This window comes from Melozone crissalis, unplaced genomic scaffold (assembly GCF_028551555.1).
Source record: "Melozone crissalis strain CALT ecotype California unplaced genomic scaffold, PUWL_Pcris_2 ptg000023l_1, whole genome shotgun sequence".
Lineage (NCBI taxonomy): Eukaryota > Metazoa > Chordata > Aves > Passeriformes > Passerellidae > Melozone > Melozone crissalis.
The window spans coordinates 32,423,062-32,444,223 of record NW_026535801.1 but is presented as its reverse complement, the minus strand read 5'-3'; the positions used below and the strand labels follow the sequence as shown (position 1 = coordinate 32,444,223).

The window sequence follows — 21,162 nt, the reverse complement described above, 5'->3', positions numbered from 1 at the left end:
GTGGGCTGGCAGGGAAAACCGGGTTGTGCCGGGGCTCCGGGTGGGCAGACAGGGAAAACCGGGCTGTGCCGGGGCTCGGGGAACGCTGACAGTGAAAACCGGGCTGTGCCGGGGCTCCGGGAGGGCTGACAGTGAAAACCGGGCTGTGCCGGGGCTCCGGGAGGGCTGACAGGGAAAACCGGGCTGTGCCGGGGCTCTCTCGGGCTGGGGGCTGCGGCAGCGGCAGGTACGGGCTGTGCACAGCGATGCCTTTTCCAGCCTCTCGCAGCTGTAATGGCTTTGCACCGCGTCCTTCGGTGTGGTGAAGTGTGCGAGGAGCTCCGAGACGCTATAAGGCATTAGAAGGCCCGAGCGCTGGCAAGGAGAAGGGCGATAACCTGGTCTGAGGGCGTTGGGGTGAGTTTCCCCAGGGTTTCACACTTCTACTCACACACACACACAGACACACACACAGAAAGGCTTGAAAGACACAGGTGGAAAATTTAAGAACATCAGGTATTCCGTCATTCCAGAACCTTAAGGATTTGTCCTGTATTAGCCCTTTGAGCAACACGCAGTGTGTTATTGAAGTTGGTGAGCCATGATGGCACCGTGACTGTAAATTACTGGAAGGGTTCTACCAGGAATCCTTTGAGGAGACTTATGTCTGCCTACACCTTTTCCAACCTTGCGTTCCTGAGGCGGAATGCTGACCAGGAGAAGGAGGGTGGCAGTGGTGTAAATTAAAGTTGGAGAACACAAGTGGAAAAAATGTAAGCTTTATCCTTATGTTTAGAAATTTTTTTGCAGTGTTTTTTGTCTGAGTTTGGTCTTGCTACATCAGAATGAATTTACTGTTGTGCACAATAATGCAGCCCCTCTTGCAGGTTTTCTGTTGTGAGTGGAAAATTTGTGTTTGGTGTTATTGAGTGGAAAATATTATGAAGGCCAGGGTCCTAGCAGCACATTATTTTAAGCTTCTTGCTTATTTATTATTTAATACTGTACAAAACCATAAATCAAACCAGCACTTTATGAGCTTGAAGCACCTCTCAAGTTGTGCTTGAAAGATCTAAAGCAGACTGGAAAATCAAACAAATACCAGAGATGAGACCATAAAATGTAATGGGGGAGGTGGAGTAATGATTCCACTTTGAAACTGTTGAGTGCTGCCTGCTTGAGGGCTGAAAATCCCAGCATGGCTTTTGAATTCAGTATTTGTTCCAAAACTATTGTGTCTTTGTCTCCATGCAGTTCTTCAGTTCATACAAGAGCCAAGGGCTCTGTGTGCTCTGTTTATGAAGATAGTTTCTGGTGGATGGTTCATGCCTGGTGTCTTTATTATGTAAAATTTGCACTTGTCATTAGAGAAATTTATGTTCTGATAACTCTGCATACTTAACACAGGATCTGTAATGTCCATGGCTTTCTGTGTTTACAGTTATCTTCCCTGAACAAATGACCCAGATGATGCTATCCAAACGAAATACTCAAATGCCAGATTTCTTATCCCTCATATTAATATTTAAAATTAAATATTAATCTGCAAGTTAACAACTCAAACACCCAGGAGAGATTGAAAGAACACATCTGCAGAAATCAGTTGAGATAGTGGAATTAACAGAACCTGTTCCCTTCCTCTCTGATGGGAGACATGAAGGAAGACAGAGATATTATACACGGACCTGAAAGGCAAATGTCCCCAGCAAGCCTTAGAACAGATGTCCCCCAAAAGGCCTTGCAGTGGGAGCAAGGTTTCCTGGAATCCTTCTCTCCTTGTGCTTAGCACACACAGAGTCATCTACTTCAGCAGGGAAAAAAGTAGCTCCCTCTCCTAAATGTTTTTAGGCAGTTTAATGCAACAGGTAGTACCAGTGTGAAAGAAGATATATTGATCATTATATTGTTTTCATTTGACCACAGGCACTGAGGAATTTTAGTGCCATTGAGAGCCTATTTCTGTCCTAACATGGACCTGGTTCAGTCAGCCTCCCCAGACATCACAGTCACTCGGGGGTCCTTGAAGAAAGTTCCCAGTGTCCTGAGCAGCCTCGTGGAGGAACCTAAAAAAAGACCTGCTGTCCCACATCACCTGCTGGAATCAAGTAAGTTCCTGCTCTCTGACTGTTCCCAACCTTGTGGCAATTCTAGGACACACTTGGTTATTTTTTTTTTGCAACTCCCATCCTGTTGCTTAAATTGCAGCTTCCTGAGAGTCTAAATCATGGAAGGGGTAGTCAGGAAAGAAACAGTGGCTGTGCTGATCCTGGCTGACCCTAAAGTTTTGGGTGGCTTGTTGAAACCATGATGCCAGGAGATGAACTGGTGGCAGAATCATGGATCTGCTGGGGTAGTGGATGGTGCCATAACTTTCCATTTATAAATTTATGCCTGCTTAAAAGAAGAAAGAATCTCTTTTTTTTTTTTCCTTGATAATCAATCAGTATAGCATAATTAGACTGCTTCAATGCAAGTACCACTCGTGTGTTTCTGCTCTTTTTTTCTCCCTGTTTTGTGATCTGTAGAGATTTATTCAGAGAGTCAGAGGAGCAGGGTTGTGCAGCCTGAGCCTGCCGTGTTACACTATGGAGGGTATGAAATTGGAAAACATCATCAACAGATGCTGGTAAGTTCTGGAGCAGGGGTCCCCTTGGGGCTCATAAAAGGACAGCAGAATCTGAATTGACTCCTTGTGGTCATGAGGCCTTTGCCCTGTGGAGTGCTCTTAAAAGCAGCACTTAAATTCAGTGGTCCTGTGGTAACAAAGAGATGAGTGAGCTGTGAGCATCACCCTCCTTTATACTCCCTGTTTCCCATGTCTGCATCAGTGTTTGTGATATGTGACTTGCACATCATGAATGGAGGATTTGGGCTTTAACTCCACAAGAGACTTGCTTTCAAAATGTCCTTGGACTGTCACTGTGTCTGCAAACATGTCTACTGGTGGGAAAGTTTTGAAAGCACCTCTGGTCTTTTGCCAAGAACAATTTATTCTGAGAAAGGAAATTCAGTGCATAGATTTGATTGCCTTTCCTTGCGAATGGTTTGGGTATTTCCTTTTCTACTGTCTGCTTTCCCTTTGTGTGCCTTTGTTATTCATGTTTTAAGTGTATTGAGACAGAGGTTGGTAGTTATATTGGACTAGGTTCTCTGAATGCAATGAAAGTAAACAAGTGCAGGAGGCTTTGCAGGCTGAACTGTCACTGTCCAAAAGTCAGTTGGTTATACACCAAAACAGAACCATGAAATATTATGTAATTCTTTTTGGTTCAGATGTCCCTAAAAGTGATCAATAAGTTGTTTGTTGCAAATAAAATATTTGTTCCTTTTGCATGTAAGCAAAACAGCATCTGAATTTGATTCAATAGTAGCATCTTTCTAGCAAAACTAACTGTTACTCCTTGGTTAAAAATTGGGACTTGTTTCCAAAGAATAAAAATGCAGGATGTAAGTTTTGCATAGTTTTATTTTAAATTCAGAGCATATTTAGAATTGTTTCTGCTAAAGTAAAAATTATTACTTCTTGCTATGGAGGGTTTTACAAAAAGTATAGTTGGTGTTCTTAACTGACCTCTTATATTGTAAAGTGTCTTGTGGTTTTTGTTTTCTTTTGTTCTGCAGAAGCTGATAAATATTTCTACCAATGCAGTAAACCTTCACATAATACCACCCCAGACGATGTATTTTCAGATCAAATACAACAAAGCAGTAAGTGCCAGAAAGTCCTCACTCTGCCCTTTGTATGCAGCACAGGGTTTGTGCCATATAAGCAGCTTTTACATGGCTTCTCTCTTGTTTTGGGTCATTTTCTAGCACCGCCTTGTCCCTGGTTTGTCCCTTGTGGTCACTGTTGATTTTTGCCCTGATGAGTGGAGGTATTACTATGACTGCATCCGAATTCACTGTGAGGTGAGCATTCATTGCAAAACACACTTAGAGTTGTAATGGAATAAAACAAATATTAGAGCATAATGAGAAAGGTATAGTAAATCCTCTAGAGACACAGATTTATTCCTAGTGAGTCTTGATTAGAGTATTTAACTTCAAGCATTAAAAATTTTTCTCTGCAAACATCCCAGAGCAGTAGGCAAGATTGTATGAGTTACTCTGCTATTCTTTGCCAGTAGATCAGTCTTTGTGCCACATTGAGGTAATGACTTAGCTAAGCAGCTCAGAGGAGCTCTAGAAAGCTGCATAAAATATGGAAAGACAGAAAGATACTGAAAGCAGGTGGAATATTAATGTTCTGAGGCACAACACAATGATAATTTTGAAGATGTTTTATGCCCACTTACTGGCCAACTACTAGAGAAACTTTTTATTTCCATAACAGGCTGAGAAAGTTGGGGCTGTTCAGCCTGGGGAAGAGAAGGTTACATGAAGACCTCATAGCAGCCTTCCAATATCTGAAAGGGACTACAAGGAAGCTGGAGAGGGACTTCTTCATCAGGAACTGTAGTGATAGAACAAGGAACAATGGGTACAAACTGAAAGACAGGAAATTTAGGTTAGATATTGGGAAGAAATTCTTTATTATGAGGGTGATGAGTTGCCCAGGAGGGCTGTGGATGCCCCAAGCCTGGCAGTGTTCAAGGCCGGGTTGGATAAGCCTTGGTCAGCCCAATCTAGTGTGAGGTGTCCCTGCCAATGGCAGGGGTGTTGGGACTGGATGATCCTTAAGGTTCCTTCCAATCCATAACATTATATGATTCTATGATTTACTAATTGTAAGATATAAATATTTGCACTTGTTTGTTTTTTGTTTGTTTGTTTGCAGGGAGATGATACCTTACTTATTCCCATGCATGCTTACCCTACAGTGAATGTTGTAGAATTTCCATCATTTATAAATCTCTCTGATGTATCAATTGGTGAGAGGTGAGTTAAGGACAGACATTTGTCTACATTTTGCAAGACATGCCCAAACCCATTTTCCTCTATTCATACAACATAATGTTGAAAGTCTTAAGAAACTCAGCTACCACCTGGACTGCAAAATAATTCTGTATATGAACAGTTTCAGGTGCACATTCACCATAACATAAATGCTGTGCAAGCTAAAGATACATGAAGATGGGGCTGGTTATTTTTGCTTCTATAAGCAAATACTGTATTTAAAAGTATTTAATGAGCTAGACTTCATTTTACTTTGTCTATTGCATGGATACAGCACTGACTGTTCTCATGAACTAATCTGTAAGAGTTGTTAATAGGAACTGAGAAGGGAAAAAGGAAAAGGCAGATTATGTTTATTAGGGCCTAGTTGTGCAGTATATTTGCTATATTATTATAATTATGGTGATTTCTGAAAATTAGGCCCCAGCACCATTATTTCTACAGTGGTTAAAGTTCAGTTTTGAACACTTTCTTTTCTCATTGTCTTTCACACAGAGGGCCATGGGAAAAGGCTGATTTCTGGTTCTGTACTCATTGTTGCTCCAGTTGCATTGTTTGTACTTGCTAGGTATTACAGTGTGTAAGAATTTGAGAATGGGCATAAATAACCTCCAAAAAGTAATTTTTTAAAATTTGTCTATAATCAAATTATGTATGGGTCGGAGAAAGTAATGTCCGACATTCAAATCAAGATTTAACTCTTATTTCCTGGGGGGATGAAAGATCTAAAATATTTTGCTATTTTGGCACAATGAGAAATTATGAATTTTACATTAATAAGTAACACACCCCTCTGAATGCAGGTAAATTAGTGCATGGTGTGTATAATACAATTTCCCAGCTTGTAATTGATGAACAACTGTACTTTGATTAACATGATTTTTCCTTTCTCTCTTTTCAGTAAGGAGTATGTTATCCCACTGCAGTGCAGCTGTCCCATAGATTTTGAATTCCACATTGATATTATTCAGCCTCACAGAGCCTTCACTGTCCAGCCAACATTTGGTAGACTGACTTCTTTAAAATTCTAAATGTTAAATCTGTATTTATTAAGTGTAGTTACTTTGACAGTGTATTCAGTGCTGTACAGAAAAAACCTTTTCCTCAGGCAAAGCTTTTGCAGGTAAATGCTGCCAGTCATTTTCAGCCTCATGGCAAATAGCCATCTTGGCTGTAAGTTTCTTTAGGCAATGCCCAGCTTTGACAAAATCCAAAATGTTCCAAATGGTCCATGCAGCTTTTATTTTCCCAGAGGAATATCCCTGAAATAGGGTCATCCCAGTAAAACTTAAGTCAGAAATTTTGGTAGCCTGAAACTAAAGCTGAAGGCCATCTGAAAAGCACTAAAAAGTTTCAGCTCTTGCTCAAAGCCATTGTGCTGAGAGTAATCATAGTATGATAGAATCACTTAGGTTGGGAAAGGCCCTGAATGTTTAGGGATCTGAATGGTGATTCAAGTGTTTGAAAAAATAATGGAATAAGTAGTAAGGAAATAAGGTCAAGCAGAGACAGGTAATGCATCAAATCCAGATGAGTCCCCTAGCTTGGAAAAGCTCAGAGGAATATGTTTATAAATGCTTTGCCCATGAAAGCAGAAAGTGCTAAAGACTTAAGACTAGCAGATGCAAGTGCAGAATTTCTACATATAAACAGGCAGTCATTTTCACAGCAGTATGAAATATTATAGCCCTACTGTCAAAGCTCTCTGCTATTGCAAAATATCTTCTATTATCTGGTAGCAAGACCAGAAAGATTTTCCATGCCTACTGCCATCCATTCAAACAATTAAGTTGTTTTTAAAAAGTAGCCCAGAATGAGTTCCAGTACACTTAGGTGGGCTCATGTTATATGGACTCTTACTGTTTTTTCCTCTAATCACAGGAATCATTCCAGCCAATGGAAAAGTCAAAGTAACTGTGAAGTATTCCCCACTGGAGTATGGAACAGCACAAATGGCAATGCAGTTACAGATTTCAGAGTTTCACTCAAAACCCTATGTGTGTGTATTCACAGGAACATCAATACCACATGTGGCTCTGATGTATGTGTGGCTGACTGGTCTTGGAGTGGTTTTGCCCAGTTCTAAAAGATATTAATGTTATAGGATTTAATACAATTTTACTAAGATCTTTTTAAGCAAAGTCTTAAAAAGCAAACCAAAATCTTTTTGGTTTCTTTGGAGACTTACAATGCACTGAAGTAATTCTACTGTTGATACATGTACCTGCTTTTTTACACTGTTTGATTAGAACATCCTTAATCTACATTAAATAAAAAAAAACAAAATAAATATAATGAGAAGTTACATATCCTTAAAGAAATGTGAACATCCTCAGCTTCTATCATTCCCACTTGTTATTTTTATTGTTGAGGCCTTGCAAGATACAGGGGGCTTTGAGCCTTTTGGACTGTACTTAATTTTTTGGTGAAAAAATTAGACTTATATGTCGTTTAGAGAATGCTTATGAAAGGAATATGTGTCCTTCTGACATCTAGAAAAGAATATATTGATGAACAACAAAGTCATCCAGAGAAAAAAGCTGTGTCTGGAAAACCTGTGTTGTGGAGAAGAGACCGGTTCAGCCAACTACAGTCGAAGCCTGTTCAAAAACTAAAGGTGTGAAAAGATAATAATTACAAGTACTTTTCTGGGCTGGAAATCTTCCATGTTTCTGTTTCTTCCTATTAATTTATATCTCATAGGAAATTGAATACCAGAACCTCAGATTCCCCACAGACTTGTCAAATCCGTATGCTGTAGCTACTGTTTTGATTCAGGAACCAGGCAAATTGAAGTTAAAGGACGTAAAAGAAGGTAAAGTAATTAAGCAGCAGAAACTTGGTTTTAGCATTATTTGTAGCTCTGATGAGGAGCTTGGCTTCAGAACTGCTGATGTGATGTGACTGTTGTTTCTGTGAGAACTCTCTCCTTAGCTTTATGTATTAATGGGTACAGTTATCTCAATGGATGTTTTTCACAATTAAAAATCCAGTCTAGACTGAGGTGTGATATGGCTTTGTGATGTTCCTGCAGCCCTGTCCCAAGGCAAAGAAGGAAAAAAAACAAGGCAGGTGAAGGATGCTATATTTCAACTAAAAGTCAAACAAAATGTTCAGGAAGAGGAAGCAAATCATCTAAAGCGGTAAGTGCTAGTAAACCATGTTAATTACCCATGTTAGCAAGATTGAGATTTGCTTAACCAAGGCCTTTATGAATGATATATGCAATGTCCACTAGTGCAGAATGCTGCCATTTTGTGTCTTAATACATTTGGTTTAAGCCTTAATTACTGATGTTTTATTTATTTTTTTTTCTCTCCTGCTTAAGAGCAGACTCAGTAGCATCCATAGTAGTACCCAATGAGGACTTTGATTGCCTTATTGTTCCATTCAAAAAGAAAGCTGCTGAAAACCTGGTTTGCCTAACCTTGTTCTCAGGCATCTCATCTTGTGCCCTTAAGGCCAAAGGAAGATTTTGTCATGGCTGTCAATAAATTGAGGCTAAAATGAATAATGGAGTAAGAGCAGAATTACACTTGGAAGTGTTCAAAAAACATGTAGATGTAGTGCTGATAGATGTGGATATAGTTTAGTGAAGTGTTAGGCAGTGTTAGGTTTATGCCTGGACTCAAAGATTTTAGAGGATTTTTCCAGCCTTAATGATTTTATTATTCTGTTGTACATCAACTGGTGCAAAGCAGATCACAGTTGGATCTTTAAGCACATGATGGTTTCATTTGAAATCCATGGATCATCTCATATGAATGTCATGGACACCTAGGCACCTCAGGAAGAGGGGACTAAGTCTGCTTGCCTTTGAATAAAGCAAACTGTGCATTAAGTGAAGCATTTTTCTTGTCTCCACTGTAAATGCAGGCAAGTTCACAAGGGAAGTGATCCAATCTCTGCAGAGCTTAAAAAAGAGATTATTGAAAGCCGACAAAGGGAAGAAGAGCAATACAGGGTTAGTCTTTGATGGTTTTTTCTGTTAATTTAAAAATCACACTTATACTTTCATATTATGCAGTGCACTGTGAATGTATCAAGCTCTCTACATGTTCAGTTTTTCTTCATTAATTAATGCAAACCTGGGCTAGTTGTGCTTGTAACTGCAGTCATATCTTTATTGTGCCTGTGCTTCACTGTTTCAGGGGTGTTTTTATTTTGAAGATAGACAGAGAGAAGGTAAGGTATTATCAGAAATGTAACAATATTTGCCAAAGTGAGCACGTTTGCACCCATGTTTCATTAGGACAGAGATTTGATTGAAACTCAGACCTGAAAAGACATTATTTTACTTTGTTTGACTTGCTTAAGGGTTGCAATGATCACACCCTAAAAGGGAATGAAGTCTGTGTTTCGTTAAACCCCTCCAGAATGTTGCCTTGTGAGTTTCCCTAATTGTAATGGAGGAAATAATTCACTGGATGCTTTGTGCTAATGTGATTTTTCTTTAAATTAGCTCCAAAGAGGAGATCCTATCATAGAACAGGAGTTTCAGAGGGGTGAAGTGGAAGTTTCCTCCAGACGTGTTACCCGGCATGTTGACCAGGTTTGTTCATATATTTCTAGAGCCTGCTATATGCATGCTAAATTATCACCTCCCAAGTTAACAAATAGCCATAGATGTTTGACACTGAATACTTTTCCTCCTGATATTGCTGTTTCTGTGTCAGTGCCTTATTTCCCATTTTACTTTTAGGTAGGCAAGCACCATGCCATGTGCACAGCTCATCTTCTAATCTGATCTGAGAGTCAAGTGGAAATCTGCAGGCCTAATCTAAGATTTATATTGCTTGTTTCTGAAAGATCTCTCAGGAGCTTTCTCATGCCTCATTGTAAGGTTAAGCATATCACAAGATTTCCAACTTTTACCTGCAGGTCAGATTGACAGGAACCTCTCTGGTACTTAGATTTTTTGCCCTTCTCTTTGGCATCTTTCACTCTTCTTTGGGTATGTGCCATTATTGGAGAAAGGATACTGGTTTTGCTGGATGCCTGATTTTTGAGTCCTTACAGCTGTTTCAAGTTCATGTCTGTACAAGATAAGTTGTGTTTTTGTTAGAGCCCCTGTCCATTGTCTTTGCTGTCCAGCTGCCCATGGAGTGCACTGCAGTCCTGGTCTGTGTTGGTCATTTGTGTGGATGCAGACCATGCCACACTATCTCTGCATTCTCTGTACTACATCTGCAAATACTTGGTGATTACCTCCCACTAAGCCCTGCTGTGAAGGTTTCTGGTTAAATGCCAATGCTGCAAATATTTTCACTGGACCAATTTCAATATTTAGAAGTAACATACGTATTCAGGTCAAAGTGTGACTTGGGATGGAGAAAAGTTCTACCTATCTAGTTGTAAAAAGGATTGTCCTTTCTCTTTTCTGTTTCCTTTTTTAAAAATACACTGTGCAGCAACCAAGTGTCCATCCCACATTCGACTTGCTCCGTAATGACCCTTGGGACAGCAGAAAGAGGATGTTCAGGAAATTCCAGCAAGCAGCATACAAGGTAAAGTGAACAACAACAGTGCAGTATGAGGGCATGACACCTGTGTGTGAGACAGCACAAAAGAACATGCAACCAGCGTGGGAGGACTGTTCACAGCTAGCTAGGTATTTGGTAATTTGATAAATATGCCCCTACCACCCCAGGAAATAAGGTTCTGGAGTAAGTTTTCTATTCAATTCATCTTTCATATTGCAATTGATACTAAACAAATGCAGATTAATTCAGATTATTTTTTAAGTAAAAAATACTTCTGTACAAAAAAGATTTGAAAATGCACATAGAATACTGCACCCTGTTTTGGGCCCCTCATACAATAAAGAATTTAACAAGCTGGAGTGAGTTCCATGTAGAGCCACCAAGATATTCAGGGCTTAGAGCAATTTCTCTGTAAGGAGACAATCTGGAGAGGGAAAGTAGAGGAAGAGAACAGCACCTTCCAGCTCCTCTGAGGTTACTGATGATGGAGGATCTGTGCAATAGTGCATGACGGGAACATGGGAAACAACAGGTAGAAATTCAAATAAGGGAGGTGAAGACCTGGAAACTAAAGGCTAATCAGTAAAATCACTTATTTAATTTGGTTTAAATATTGTCTTGCATCAGCACTGCTCTTTCCTCAGTAAATCTTAATGGAACAAGCAAGATGGAAATGTTCTGCTCTTCTAGCATCCAGTTTGGATATTCTTCAATCTGCTCATAATACTGAGGTCTTGAAATTAAATGCTCTTTTTTATTGTACAAATAAAGAGGTGACCAAATGGCCCCATCTGGTATTAAAACTGAGGATTCTTCATTTTTACCCTCTAGGGTATGGGCAAAAACACAGTGCAGGTTGCTGTTTACTCTCCTCATTTTCAGAGCCACAAGTATTCATATGGCCCTGGTTAACTGACTGTATATGCCAGTAAACACCTAGCAAAAGACCTAGCAAAAAAAAAAATAAAAATTGATCAACCTGTAAGACTAAATAAAAAAATGTAACTGTATTTATTGTGTAATGTCATTATAGAGATGAGATCCATTCTACATCTTTGCATCCCACTTTCTCTGAACAGAAAACTATATTAAAAATTCTCAAATAGAGATGTCTAAGTGAGCTCTGGAGAATAAATACAGGTGTAACATATACAGTATTTCTATGGCTGCAAATCTTAGGGTGTTTGACTTCAATTTAAAAATCATTCTCTCAGATTCTGGTTCAGATTCGTCTAAAACGTTTGTTGCTTCTGTTACGTGGACTGCCCAGGGAGACCAGAGGTCTGGAGGAAGGCTCTGGGTCTGGTAAGGATTAAAAGAATAAGTTGATATTTTGGCCATGGGCTATGATAATTCAGGTTGTGCTGCAGTGTGTCAGGTGCATTACATATAAACATAAAGACAGAGTCCTTATAAAGGAGTCTTCCAGAAAGAAGTAAAGTGTGGCAAGGTAGAGGCATAGAGTGGATTGGATGGCCTTTAAAGGCCATCCAGTCCAACCTCCCTGCAAGAAGCAGGGACATCTTCAATGAGAGCAGGTTACTCAGAGCCCTGTCCAGCCCAACCTTAAATGTTTTCAGGGATGGGACATCCACCACCTCTTTGGGCAACTTGTTCCAGTGTTTTACCATCCTTGTTGCAAAAAATTTCTTCCCTATATCTAATCTGAAACTGCCTTATTTTAGTTCAAAACCGTTACGTCTTGTCCAATGGCAACAGACCCTGCTAAAATGTGGAAGTGGATGTAGTCAAGATACATCTATTTTCCATACACATTATTTACCATGTTTAAGAAATGTGATTAACTATTCTTAGGAACCTTGCAGTTTATCTACTTAATAACAGGGCAGAAGCTGTGGATACTCCATCATTGGAACTGTTCAAGGCCAGGCTGGGTGGGGCTTTGGGCAACCTGATGTGGTGATAGATGTCCCTGCCCCTGGCAGAAGGGTTGGACAAGGTGGCCTTTAAAGGTCCCTTCTAACCCAAACCATTCTGTGGTTCTGTGTGTAGGCCTGAGGAGCAATGAAAGGACAGATGGGACTGTGTGAGAGACAGGGAGATGAACAGATCAGGTGGAGCCCAAGAGGTGAGAGTCACAGGATGAGAGGAGCTTACTGCAGGTGGGATGGAAGGGGGAAGGACACCTGAATGTGATGAAGGCAAGAGGTCTGAACTCAGTGAAATGAGACAGTAGGAACCATGACACACATTGCCAGGTAGCCAGTACTGGGTTGAGTTTTTGTCCTCATTGTTCTCTCACAGAAGTGTTTTTAATCAGTTGGAGTTTTTTACATGGGAATGAAAGTGCTGGTCTGGAAAGGTGACTTGTTATTTAACATCATAGAAGAAAACAGGTTTTGGATGGGAGTCACTGTTGGGTAAATGGGAGACAGAGAAGATTTTGAGTCTCCTATTTCCCACTCCCCTGTAGACACACACAATTTGACAGCTCCTGAGACACACTGTTCCATATTAGGCCTTTTCCTGCTTCTGCAATAGGGACTTTTAATTCCCAGGATGCAGGAGATGCAGAAATGCTGCAAATAGAAGGTGTAATGACATTTAGTGTAAGAGAGGCCTCTGACTTGTCTCAGCCTTGCTGTGAGCCATGCTGGAAGGAGTGGGCTGTGATGTCTTTTTAGGAAAGGGGAAATTAAATCTGTCTGCTATTCAAGGTATTGTGCTCATATTTTATAGATGTGACATTTAAAGTCTTTAGGAAGTATTACTTTACTTTTTATATTTAAATTTCTAGACATCCTGGTTTAGGAAAATGTTAAATACATTTTGTGGCTTGATTCTATTTCTGAAACAGTGTATTAAGATACATTACAAAATTTTAATATTTGGTTTCCACTCATGACAGAAAGCAGGAGTTTCAGCAAAGCAGAGAAGAGTGAAGAACATAAGGACTTTTCTTCCAGAATATCTGAAGATGATATATTGCCTTTTGAATTCCCCTTTTACAGGTCCCATGAACTACACAATTATTTGGTAGGTGCAGTGACTCAGATATTAGTCAGCACTCTAGAATTTTTAGAATAGAATTTTGTTGAAGACATTGACCCCAGGGCTGATAGTACTTTTATTAAAATTTCACAGTGTAACTGGTGTTCTGGGGTTCTGGCAAATTAATTCAGGACCTCAGATTTACTAAGGGTTCTGCTGAAAACAGTAAAAATTTTTTTTCATTCTCTTAATTGTATCCTAGAATTGTGAGCAATACATTAATGCTCAGAGTTAGTTAACATCCATTTTTCAGAAGCAAAGAAAAATATAACTGAAATGCTGGAGTCCAAGAAAGAACAACAGAAATATCAAACTGTAACAAGTAAATATTTGCATAATTATTTCCATATGTTTTCAATTAGCTGTGTTCATGGATTGCTGCCAATACAAAACAAAATGCCCACCATATTACTTGTTTTAAATATTGTTCTGTTTCAGGCACCTGATGCTCTTGGCCCCGTTCCTATTGAATCTGTAGACGTGAAAGTTGAAAACATTCTTCCATTTTATGACTTGAAGGTGAGTCAGTACAGCTCCCTCATGTTTCTCTTTCCTGTGCAGTTAAATGGCCTCTGCACAGCCCAGTAAAAATGTTGCCTTAATAAGGCTGTATGATTTTTAGCATGCTTTTATTAAAACCAAATCTCACCAGTTTCCATGAGTAACTAATTTACAGCCAGCAATATCCCCCTCTCTCCAGACAGAGATGAATCACCTTAGCTGAAATTATTGTATCTCAAAGATCAAATTCCTGGTGAAGTATGGCTTCTCAAAGTTTTGGTTGTGTACCATGTCCTGGGAGAGTGCTCCAAGTGTCTTTTACCATGGAGATGTGATGCGTCCATGATAAAGCCAAATGTTCCACTCCATTTATGAGTTAACTGAGAGTGATTATTGTCACTTTCTTCAGCACATCTTTTTTCTTTGCACTTAGGTTCCTCAGCATTGCAAGATTATGAAGTATCAGCCATTTTCTACACACTATGCAGCCACAAGTTACAAACCTGTAAAACTTTCCCGACCACTGAGGCAGGGAGCCCAGGTAACCAAGTCACTCCCAACCCCACATTTCCACATTTGATTATTTTTGCACCAACATTTTTTACTGAAATATTTACTACACACTAAAAATCTTTGATGTCTGTGTTTTTCAAGGATGAATTGAATGAAGTAACCCCTTCTCCTGAGGGGCAGCTCTCCCAGAGGAGAGATTTTGACAAAGAAGCAGCAGAAGGAGATATCAGCCTGTTAAGCCTGGTTCCTCCCCAAACTTTAGTCCACCCAAGGGAGAGCAACCCTCTTCGCATTTTTGTGAGTAGGAGTTGGCTTCCATAAAGAACCTAAGAGAAGAGAAGAAGTGTGCTTATTTCATCAGAAGCCTGATGTGGAATTTGTGGGCAGTTTTCTTACTCAGAGTGGTTTTAAAGCTATCCAGAGTGAGAGTAATCCTTCATGGTGCAAGCTCTGATATAGGGGAATCACAGAGCTCTGATAGATAGGAGTCACAGAGTTCATCCCACTGAGAGGGACACCATTTCAGTTTAGAGTGGGTTTTGATCAGTTCAGGGGAGGGATGATAAGACAAAATTGCAGTGAAAGAAGAGAACTGGAAACTCCTCTAGTCTGACACTCCACAAATGATCAATGATCACAGGATTTCTGGGAACCCCTCCCTTCTTCTCCATTTGTTTCCCCATTTGGATGTTAGAAGAAAGGCCATGATCTTGGCATCTCAGTCCATCTGTAACCTCACATTTTTGCCCAGGTAGGTAGGATAGGTGCAGTCTTTTCCTGCTGTTCAGCTAGGTGACTACAGATCTGCCTAATCTTTGGGTAAACAGAAAAGTGAAGTCAAACTCGGCTCACATTGCATCCTGCTTACAGTTTCTAAGAGTTCTCACAGCATCCCAAACCACATTCCCAAGCTGTTAGGCACAGAGATTCAAAAAATCACTGCCTCTTGAATGGGAGGGTTTTCTGTTACAGTTGTCATGTAGATTGTGCTACAGCTGCAGGAGGTATTTCCCCCAGTGCAGCACAGCCTGGAGCTCTGGAGGTGCCTCTGAGCAGGCAGAGAGAGCTGTAGGGCTCAGTGCAGGGCTGTGCATGGGCACAGGCAGATCTCCCACCCAGCATGGCACTGTGCCTGCTGGGGGTGGCTCTGGCTCCCAGCCCTGCCCACTGTGCTGGCCTGGTGACCTTGGCATAACATCTCTGATGCAGATTTGTCCCCCTCACACACAGCCAGGACTCCAGTGGACGTGCTGATGAGTTTCTCTGTGCATCTCTTTCATCCCTCTATCATAGCAGTGTGAGAGCCAGGCACAGCTTGATCCCACACTACCCAGCACTGGACTTTGTCCAGAGACAGATGCTAATGCAGGGAAATGGATGGCAAAATGTGAAGCCATGTGTGCTGTGGCTTCCACCATAGCAAGTCCATTTTCCCTTCTTGGATTCTGAGCTATTCAGAGAATCAGCAATGGATTTCAGGATAATTAGGCAATAGTTTTTTCTTCCAGACTGGGAGACAACAGCTAAATTGCTGTATTTTAGACAGTTGGGAGCATGAATAAATCAGACAACACTGTAGGATGAGGGGAAGATACAGAAAGTGAAGGATCATACCAAACAGAGCAGTCAGACAAAGCTGTGAACCTGGGGAGACCACATTAGTTATAAGAACTGAAAGTTCATTAATTAGATTTGTTATGGTACTCAGAGCAATTTATTAAAATAATCTCTTCATTGTTTTTAGAACCCCATTCCAGGATTAGTTCCATTTTTACTTCCTTTGGCCTATTGTGAATCAGATATTGAATATCATCTTTGTCCTCATCCAAAATATGCTGTTACCAAGGAATGCCCCAGAGGATCCAGTATTCCAGTCACACAGAAGAAATTTCTGGATCACACGGTATGTTCTTTTGGGTTTATTGTATGAGTACCTGTCTTGGGTATGTTCTTCCTGAGAACTTGCTCTAAAGAATAAAAATGAAAGGTGGAGTCATTCTAGATAGAAAATATTTTCAAATATAAATTATGTATGCACCTAAATAGTCAGTACATGGGCCAGAATAACTAATTCTGCTTAGGCTTTACCCATGTCTCTTACTTATGCCTTTGTGTTTCTTTGCTCTTTCCATGTGTTCACTGTTGTATTTTCATGTCCTTACAGTGATGGAAGGATCTTTGAAATATATTCAGCTCCCCAGATTCAATTCTCAGCCAAGATGCTCTGTCCTGCAAGCCTCTCTGCATTATGTATTAGAGGTCTGATTGTGTATCACTTGTCATTTCAGGAAGTGATTTGTGGAGTAATGGAATGGCGAAAATTCTCACCAGTGGAGTATTCCACTTTTTCTAACATTCCCATATTGTCAAATACAGTACTTAGGTAAGAAAGAATTTGAACACACAAATCCTCTGTTGAAAGAGGATTTGAAAGAATTTGAAAGAATTTGAAAACACAAATCTGTTTGAAAGAATTTGAAAACACAAATCCTAGTTTCTGCTGCCCAAAGCTATATTGATCAGTCACTAGTCCCACAAGTGAAAGTGGGCCTACAAGTGGAATTAATTGCTGCTCAGAAATCCAAAACCAACAGGAAATAAACTCCTACTGAACTCCTAGAAGGGTGGATTAAGAGCAATATCATTAAAAGAAATGCCTATCCCAGGAAGGAGAATTCCAGTCTGGGCTTTCTATAACATCTCTCCTGAAAGCTTGTTAACTCAGTCCTAGAAGACCTCAGGAGGCACAAACTCTGTCTGTCTGACTGTAAAACCTTTAACTTATGGACACTTGCACCCAGTGCTAGCCAACATCTCTCAGGCTCACATTCTCTCATATCACAGCATTTTCTGGTGCAGCCAGATTTTCCACAAATATTTAAAAGTACATCATCTTCATTGTAACTGCAACTGCTGTGAAGCTTCAAAGTATGAAAATACCATTAGTATTAATACATTAAACTAATACAATTTCCATCACAGGGATCCTTACAGTTCAGATTTGCTTCCAGCAGATCTACCACCAGTGCTGAATGACTTACCTGAGAGAGACAAGGAGAACATAATTGACCAGTAAGTTTCTCCTCTATTCTGTACATGCTGTTATTGACTGTGTCTAAACCACTTGTATGGATGTGTCAAAACCTGTCCCAGGAGATCCTCAAAGGCAAAGGCACAAAGTCTCTTTTGCAGAAAACATACTTTTGTTCTTGTTGGCTAAAAAAACACTTTCAAAAGGACAAAGGCAAATTGTTCATCCTCTTATTCATTTTAGTGAGACAGATGGAGCTGCGTTCAACATGATTCTTACTCCAGAGATGGTGAAAGCTGAATTTCCACAGGTTGAGGGGGCACTCTCAGAAGAATATGAAGGACAATCAATAAAAATAGAAAGGTAGGTATATTTTGAAATAACAAGAGAGAAAGGCAATCTAAAGTCAAGCATCAGAAGTTTTCTCAGAATTGCATAGAGAGTCATACTGAGATGCTCTAGGGGCTCCATCACAAGTGCAATGCAGACCTAGTACTTTGAGCAAATTTGCACTGCAGATTCAGTCTCTGGATTTTGCTTCAGAAAGCATTGGCCTGGATCTCTGACTATGGTTATATCAGCATGATCTAACACTTGAGGCAGTTTGCTTGCTTTCTCAGAGATGTTCAACATTCTTGGACCTTGGACCGGTGACTTTTGCTTTTCATTGACCCTTTTGGTTAGATATTTATGCATGCTGGCAGAGAAAAGGGCCCTTAGAATTTCCCCTTGGCATGGTGCTTTTTTCTCTGGCTTTTCTTAGGAGTGTTTCATGTTTGCTCTGCTCAAACTTCACACTCCCCCAGCTCACACCACAGCAGGCAGTGTGGGTGACAAGTGATGCAGAGCAACACAGGTAAAAGTGCTGAGTTCTAACCTTGGAGCAAGTGAATTCATTTCTGTCCAACAGTTATCCCCTCTTTAAAGTTGCCATGATGTGGCATAGATACCAGGATGTTCAAGATAACCTCAGACTTTCAGAGCTATCAAGAGATTTGAATGTCTGCTTTACTTTTGCATGGGAAGAATTTGCTGTAAAAATATAGATGTGTTGCACTCAGTGCTGGTTTTTACATTTTATGACACTAGTTGTCAGAACATGGGGATTTGGGATAGCTTGAGTAACTAAAGTGCGATCTTTTTCTCCCACAGTGATATAGGGCTGGATAGTGCTTTCCCTGGGTAAGTCATTTTATAACCTTCTTTCTTTCTTAAATCTTAGATGTTTTCAGGAAAAAAAAATTAAAATAATTTTCAATATTAGACAGCTCTGGGTGTTGATATTTACTTGTTGAAATCTTCCCTATTATTTTGGGTTTGTAAAGAGGGAAGCAAAAATTTCTTAGCAAACAATGAAGTCCCAATCTTTTATGTTGTCCCTGAAAGGTTCTTTGTTGTTATTGAGGGGTTGGTGTTTCACTGGGTGACAGAGAACATATTGCTTCTCTACAGCAGTTTTGTCCTTAAGGAAAACCAGGTTTTCATATGGCTGCCCTTGTTCTGGCAATCACAGCATGTGTCCCTACATGGATAAAATGTAATAATCAGTTTCTGTTACCTGTCAGATAGTAAACTTTTCTGACTAGCCAAACCAAGAGTTAAGTGTTTTCCACAGTTTCAGTACCTTTTCAGTTTTGTATCAGTGGTAGAATACCCTGTGTTCATTATGAGAAAAGAAATCACTAGTGCCTCTTTCATTGGATTTTGAAGATATTCCTAAGTATTTTCCCTGATTATTATAAATACAAATGATGCTTTAAATTTCTTGCAGAGACCAACAAAATGGTCCAGATGGACATTTTCAACTCCAGAACAGTGAGATGGGAGAGAAAATTCAAAAACATCTGGAGACATTGAAGCTGAAAGCACTTAATAAAACCCTTATTCTGGGATAAAAATAATTTTACAAAGTTCATGGCCTGACCCTGCTTATCCTGTTAATGTATGAGGCCTCTCCTGTCCCAGCTACATTTACTTTTGTTCAGTGAGGTCAGCAACTTCATATGCAAAGAGAAGAGAACCACCAGTAATGCCACCTCTGTCAAGGACTCTCACTGTGCTCACTACCCCAAACACAAGAATTACTCCAGTGAGAAACCTCATCCTTGGACCTGCTTATTTTGTTGTGGTGTGAAGGACCAGAAAACCTTAGTACTACCATGTAAATAGTTTGGTAATTAGTTTACCTCCCACAGTTTTCAAATAAAATGTGAAAAGACCTCATGACCAAAATCTTCTGATTTTGTTTTTTTAGTTCTGACCTGTCCTTGAATTTTTGCAGGTAAGTTGCTAAATCTCAGACTTGACAGTAAGCCATATATTTGATATTTTTAAGGAAAAGGAAGCCTTGAACACCATTACTGTCTGCAAAGACAATGTCCAACCAAGTCTCATTACTGTTCAGGGATTTAATTCAGTGCACAGGTCTTGGCAAAAGCTTGCATGGATTGAGTGAATGAACGGCAGAGCCTCATGAGAAACCCGTAATGCTCTGGGTGTATTTCCTAGGAAAGGAGATTTCTCAGCATATCATCTTGCAGATGAGATGTCTCCTACTTTCTTGTCAGCAAGCTGGACTTGAGACAAAATTGTTTTTATCCATAGTGAATTGATTGCTCATTTTACAGAGTGGTCCGGGCTGTTTGTGCTGAAAAGCACAAATCTTCTGTGCTAAAAGGCATGGAAATTGCAGCAATACCCACTGCATTCCTAGGAGCCATGCTTCTTTCCAGGCATACTTAAAGCACCTAGGAAAAGAAGTTTATTTCAGAGAGTGATCAGTGTGGACAAGCTGTAAAAAGCCCAGGCAGGTAGAAAATGGGAAAGCCGGGTGAAAAAGCTGTAGATTAGCCTGTATTATACTAGCTACAAACTACCTCTGCTCACTGCAAAGAAATAAAAAGCTGTTAAGTTTCTGCTAACTGTCTAATTGACAAGGGATTGTTCAGAATGCAGGTCTGGATATCTGCAGATTTCTCTTAACTACAAACAACTGCCTGAACTTGTACACATTGCTTTTTTTCTTCTAGGAGTTCTGAGGGAAGCAGTTGATCTTTTAAGAGATGAGCTAAAAGCTGAGTATGTCTTTTAACATGACCATGACAAAAGCATTATCAGAGTTTACAGTGAAAGCATTCACAGTTCATAATTCACTGCTTAGGTAAATCAAACAGATAATTCTTTGGAACTGTTATCTATCAGCTAAATATCTAGTCTAGTAAAAAGTGTCCCGGAACAACAGTGATTAAACAAAGTTCATCTCTGTTCTTACAGCAGTATCACACTGCCTCGCTTCTCCAGAACAGTTTCCTGGTCATCCCAATGGAAATTAATCATGCTTCTCCATTGTGCAGCGAAAGACACCGACCTTTCAAAGAAATCAACTCCCTTTCTGAGAAGTCATCCTCCTTTCTATGTTTTAAGGTTTTTAGGGGCCAGATTTCAGTGTTCAGAGAAGGTAAGAAAATCCATTATCTTGCACTAAAATCTTCCTAAAATTCAAAGGGACTGATGGCAATGTGCAGATGTCTGTGCTTTGTATCCCTCCAGGATATGGAGGTGAGAAACCATCAGAGCCAGTCCAGCTATGTCTAAGAACATGAAATTTGGCTAAATTATCTGAAGTCTTAAGTTTTCATGAGACCACTTAAATCAACCCCTGGTTGACTACTGAACACTTCCAGAAATGGGACATAAACCTTAAGAATTATAACCTGCAGTTGGTGGCTTTTCACAGTTCTGTGTTCA

General features: G+C 40.0%; 1 protein-coding gene across 1 annotated transcript; it reads left to right on the top strand.

Moving 5' to 3' along the window:
- The first annotated feature begins 1,948 nt into the window (after nucleotides 1-1,948).
- Nucleotides 1,949-19,595, top strand: CFAP221 (cilia and flagella associated protein 221). The gene is made up of 24 exons (XM_054278221.1): nucleotides 1,949-2,084; nucleotides 2,505-2,605; nucleotides 3,601-3,687; nucleotides 3,793-3,888; nucleotides 4,757-4,857; nucleotides 5,777-5,880; nucleotides 6,757-6,916; nucleotides 7,372-7,492; nucleotides 7,579-7,690; nucleotides 7,910-8,018; nucleotides 8,752-8,839; nucleotides 9,338-9,427; nucleotides 10,287-10,382; nucleotides 11,573-11,663; nucleotides 13,228-13,355; nucleotides 13,809-13,889; nucleotides 14,305-14,412; nucleotides 14,526-14,681; nucleotides 16,129-16,287; nucleotides 16,673-16,767; nucleotides 17,367-17,456; nucleotides 17,659-17,778; nucleotides 18,568-18,597; nucleotides 19,187-19,595. The coding sequence occupies exons 1-24, from the start codon at nucleotides 1,949-1,951 to the stop codon at nucleotides 19,308-19,310; spliced, it is 2,583 nt and encodes an 860-aa protein (XP_054134196.1). The 3' UTR covers nucleotides 19,311-19,595.
- The last annotated feature ends 1,567 nt before the right edge of the window (nucleotides 19,596-21,162 follow it).

What these genes read in the sequence shown, in the direction of transcription:
- CFAP221 (XM_054278221.1), top strand. Translation starts at nt 1,949, where the DNA reads ATGGACCTGGTTCAGTCAGCCTCCCCAGACATCACAGTCACTCGGGGG. An exon ending in ATACCACATGTGGCTCTGAT is followed by an intron (nt 6,917 to 7,371) that starts GTATGTGTGGCT and finishes TCTGACATCTAG; the next exon opens with AAAAGAATATATTGATGAAC. An exon ending in GTTAAAGGACGTAAAAGAAG is followed by an intron (nt 7,691 to 7,909) that starts GTAAAGTAATTA and finishes ATGTTCCTGCAG; the next exon opens with CCCTGTCCCAAGGCAAAGAA.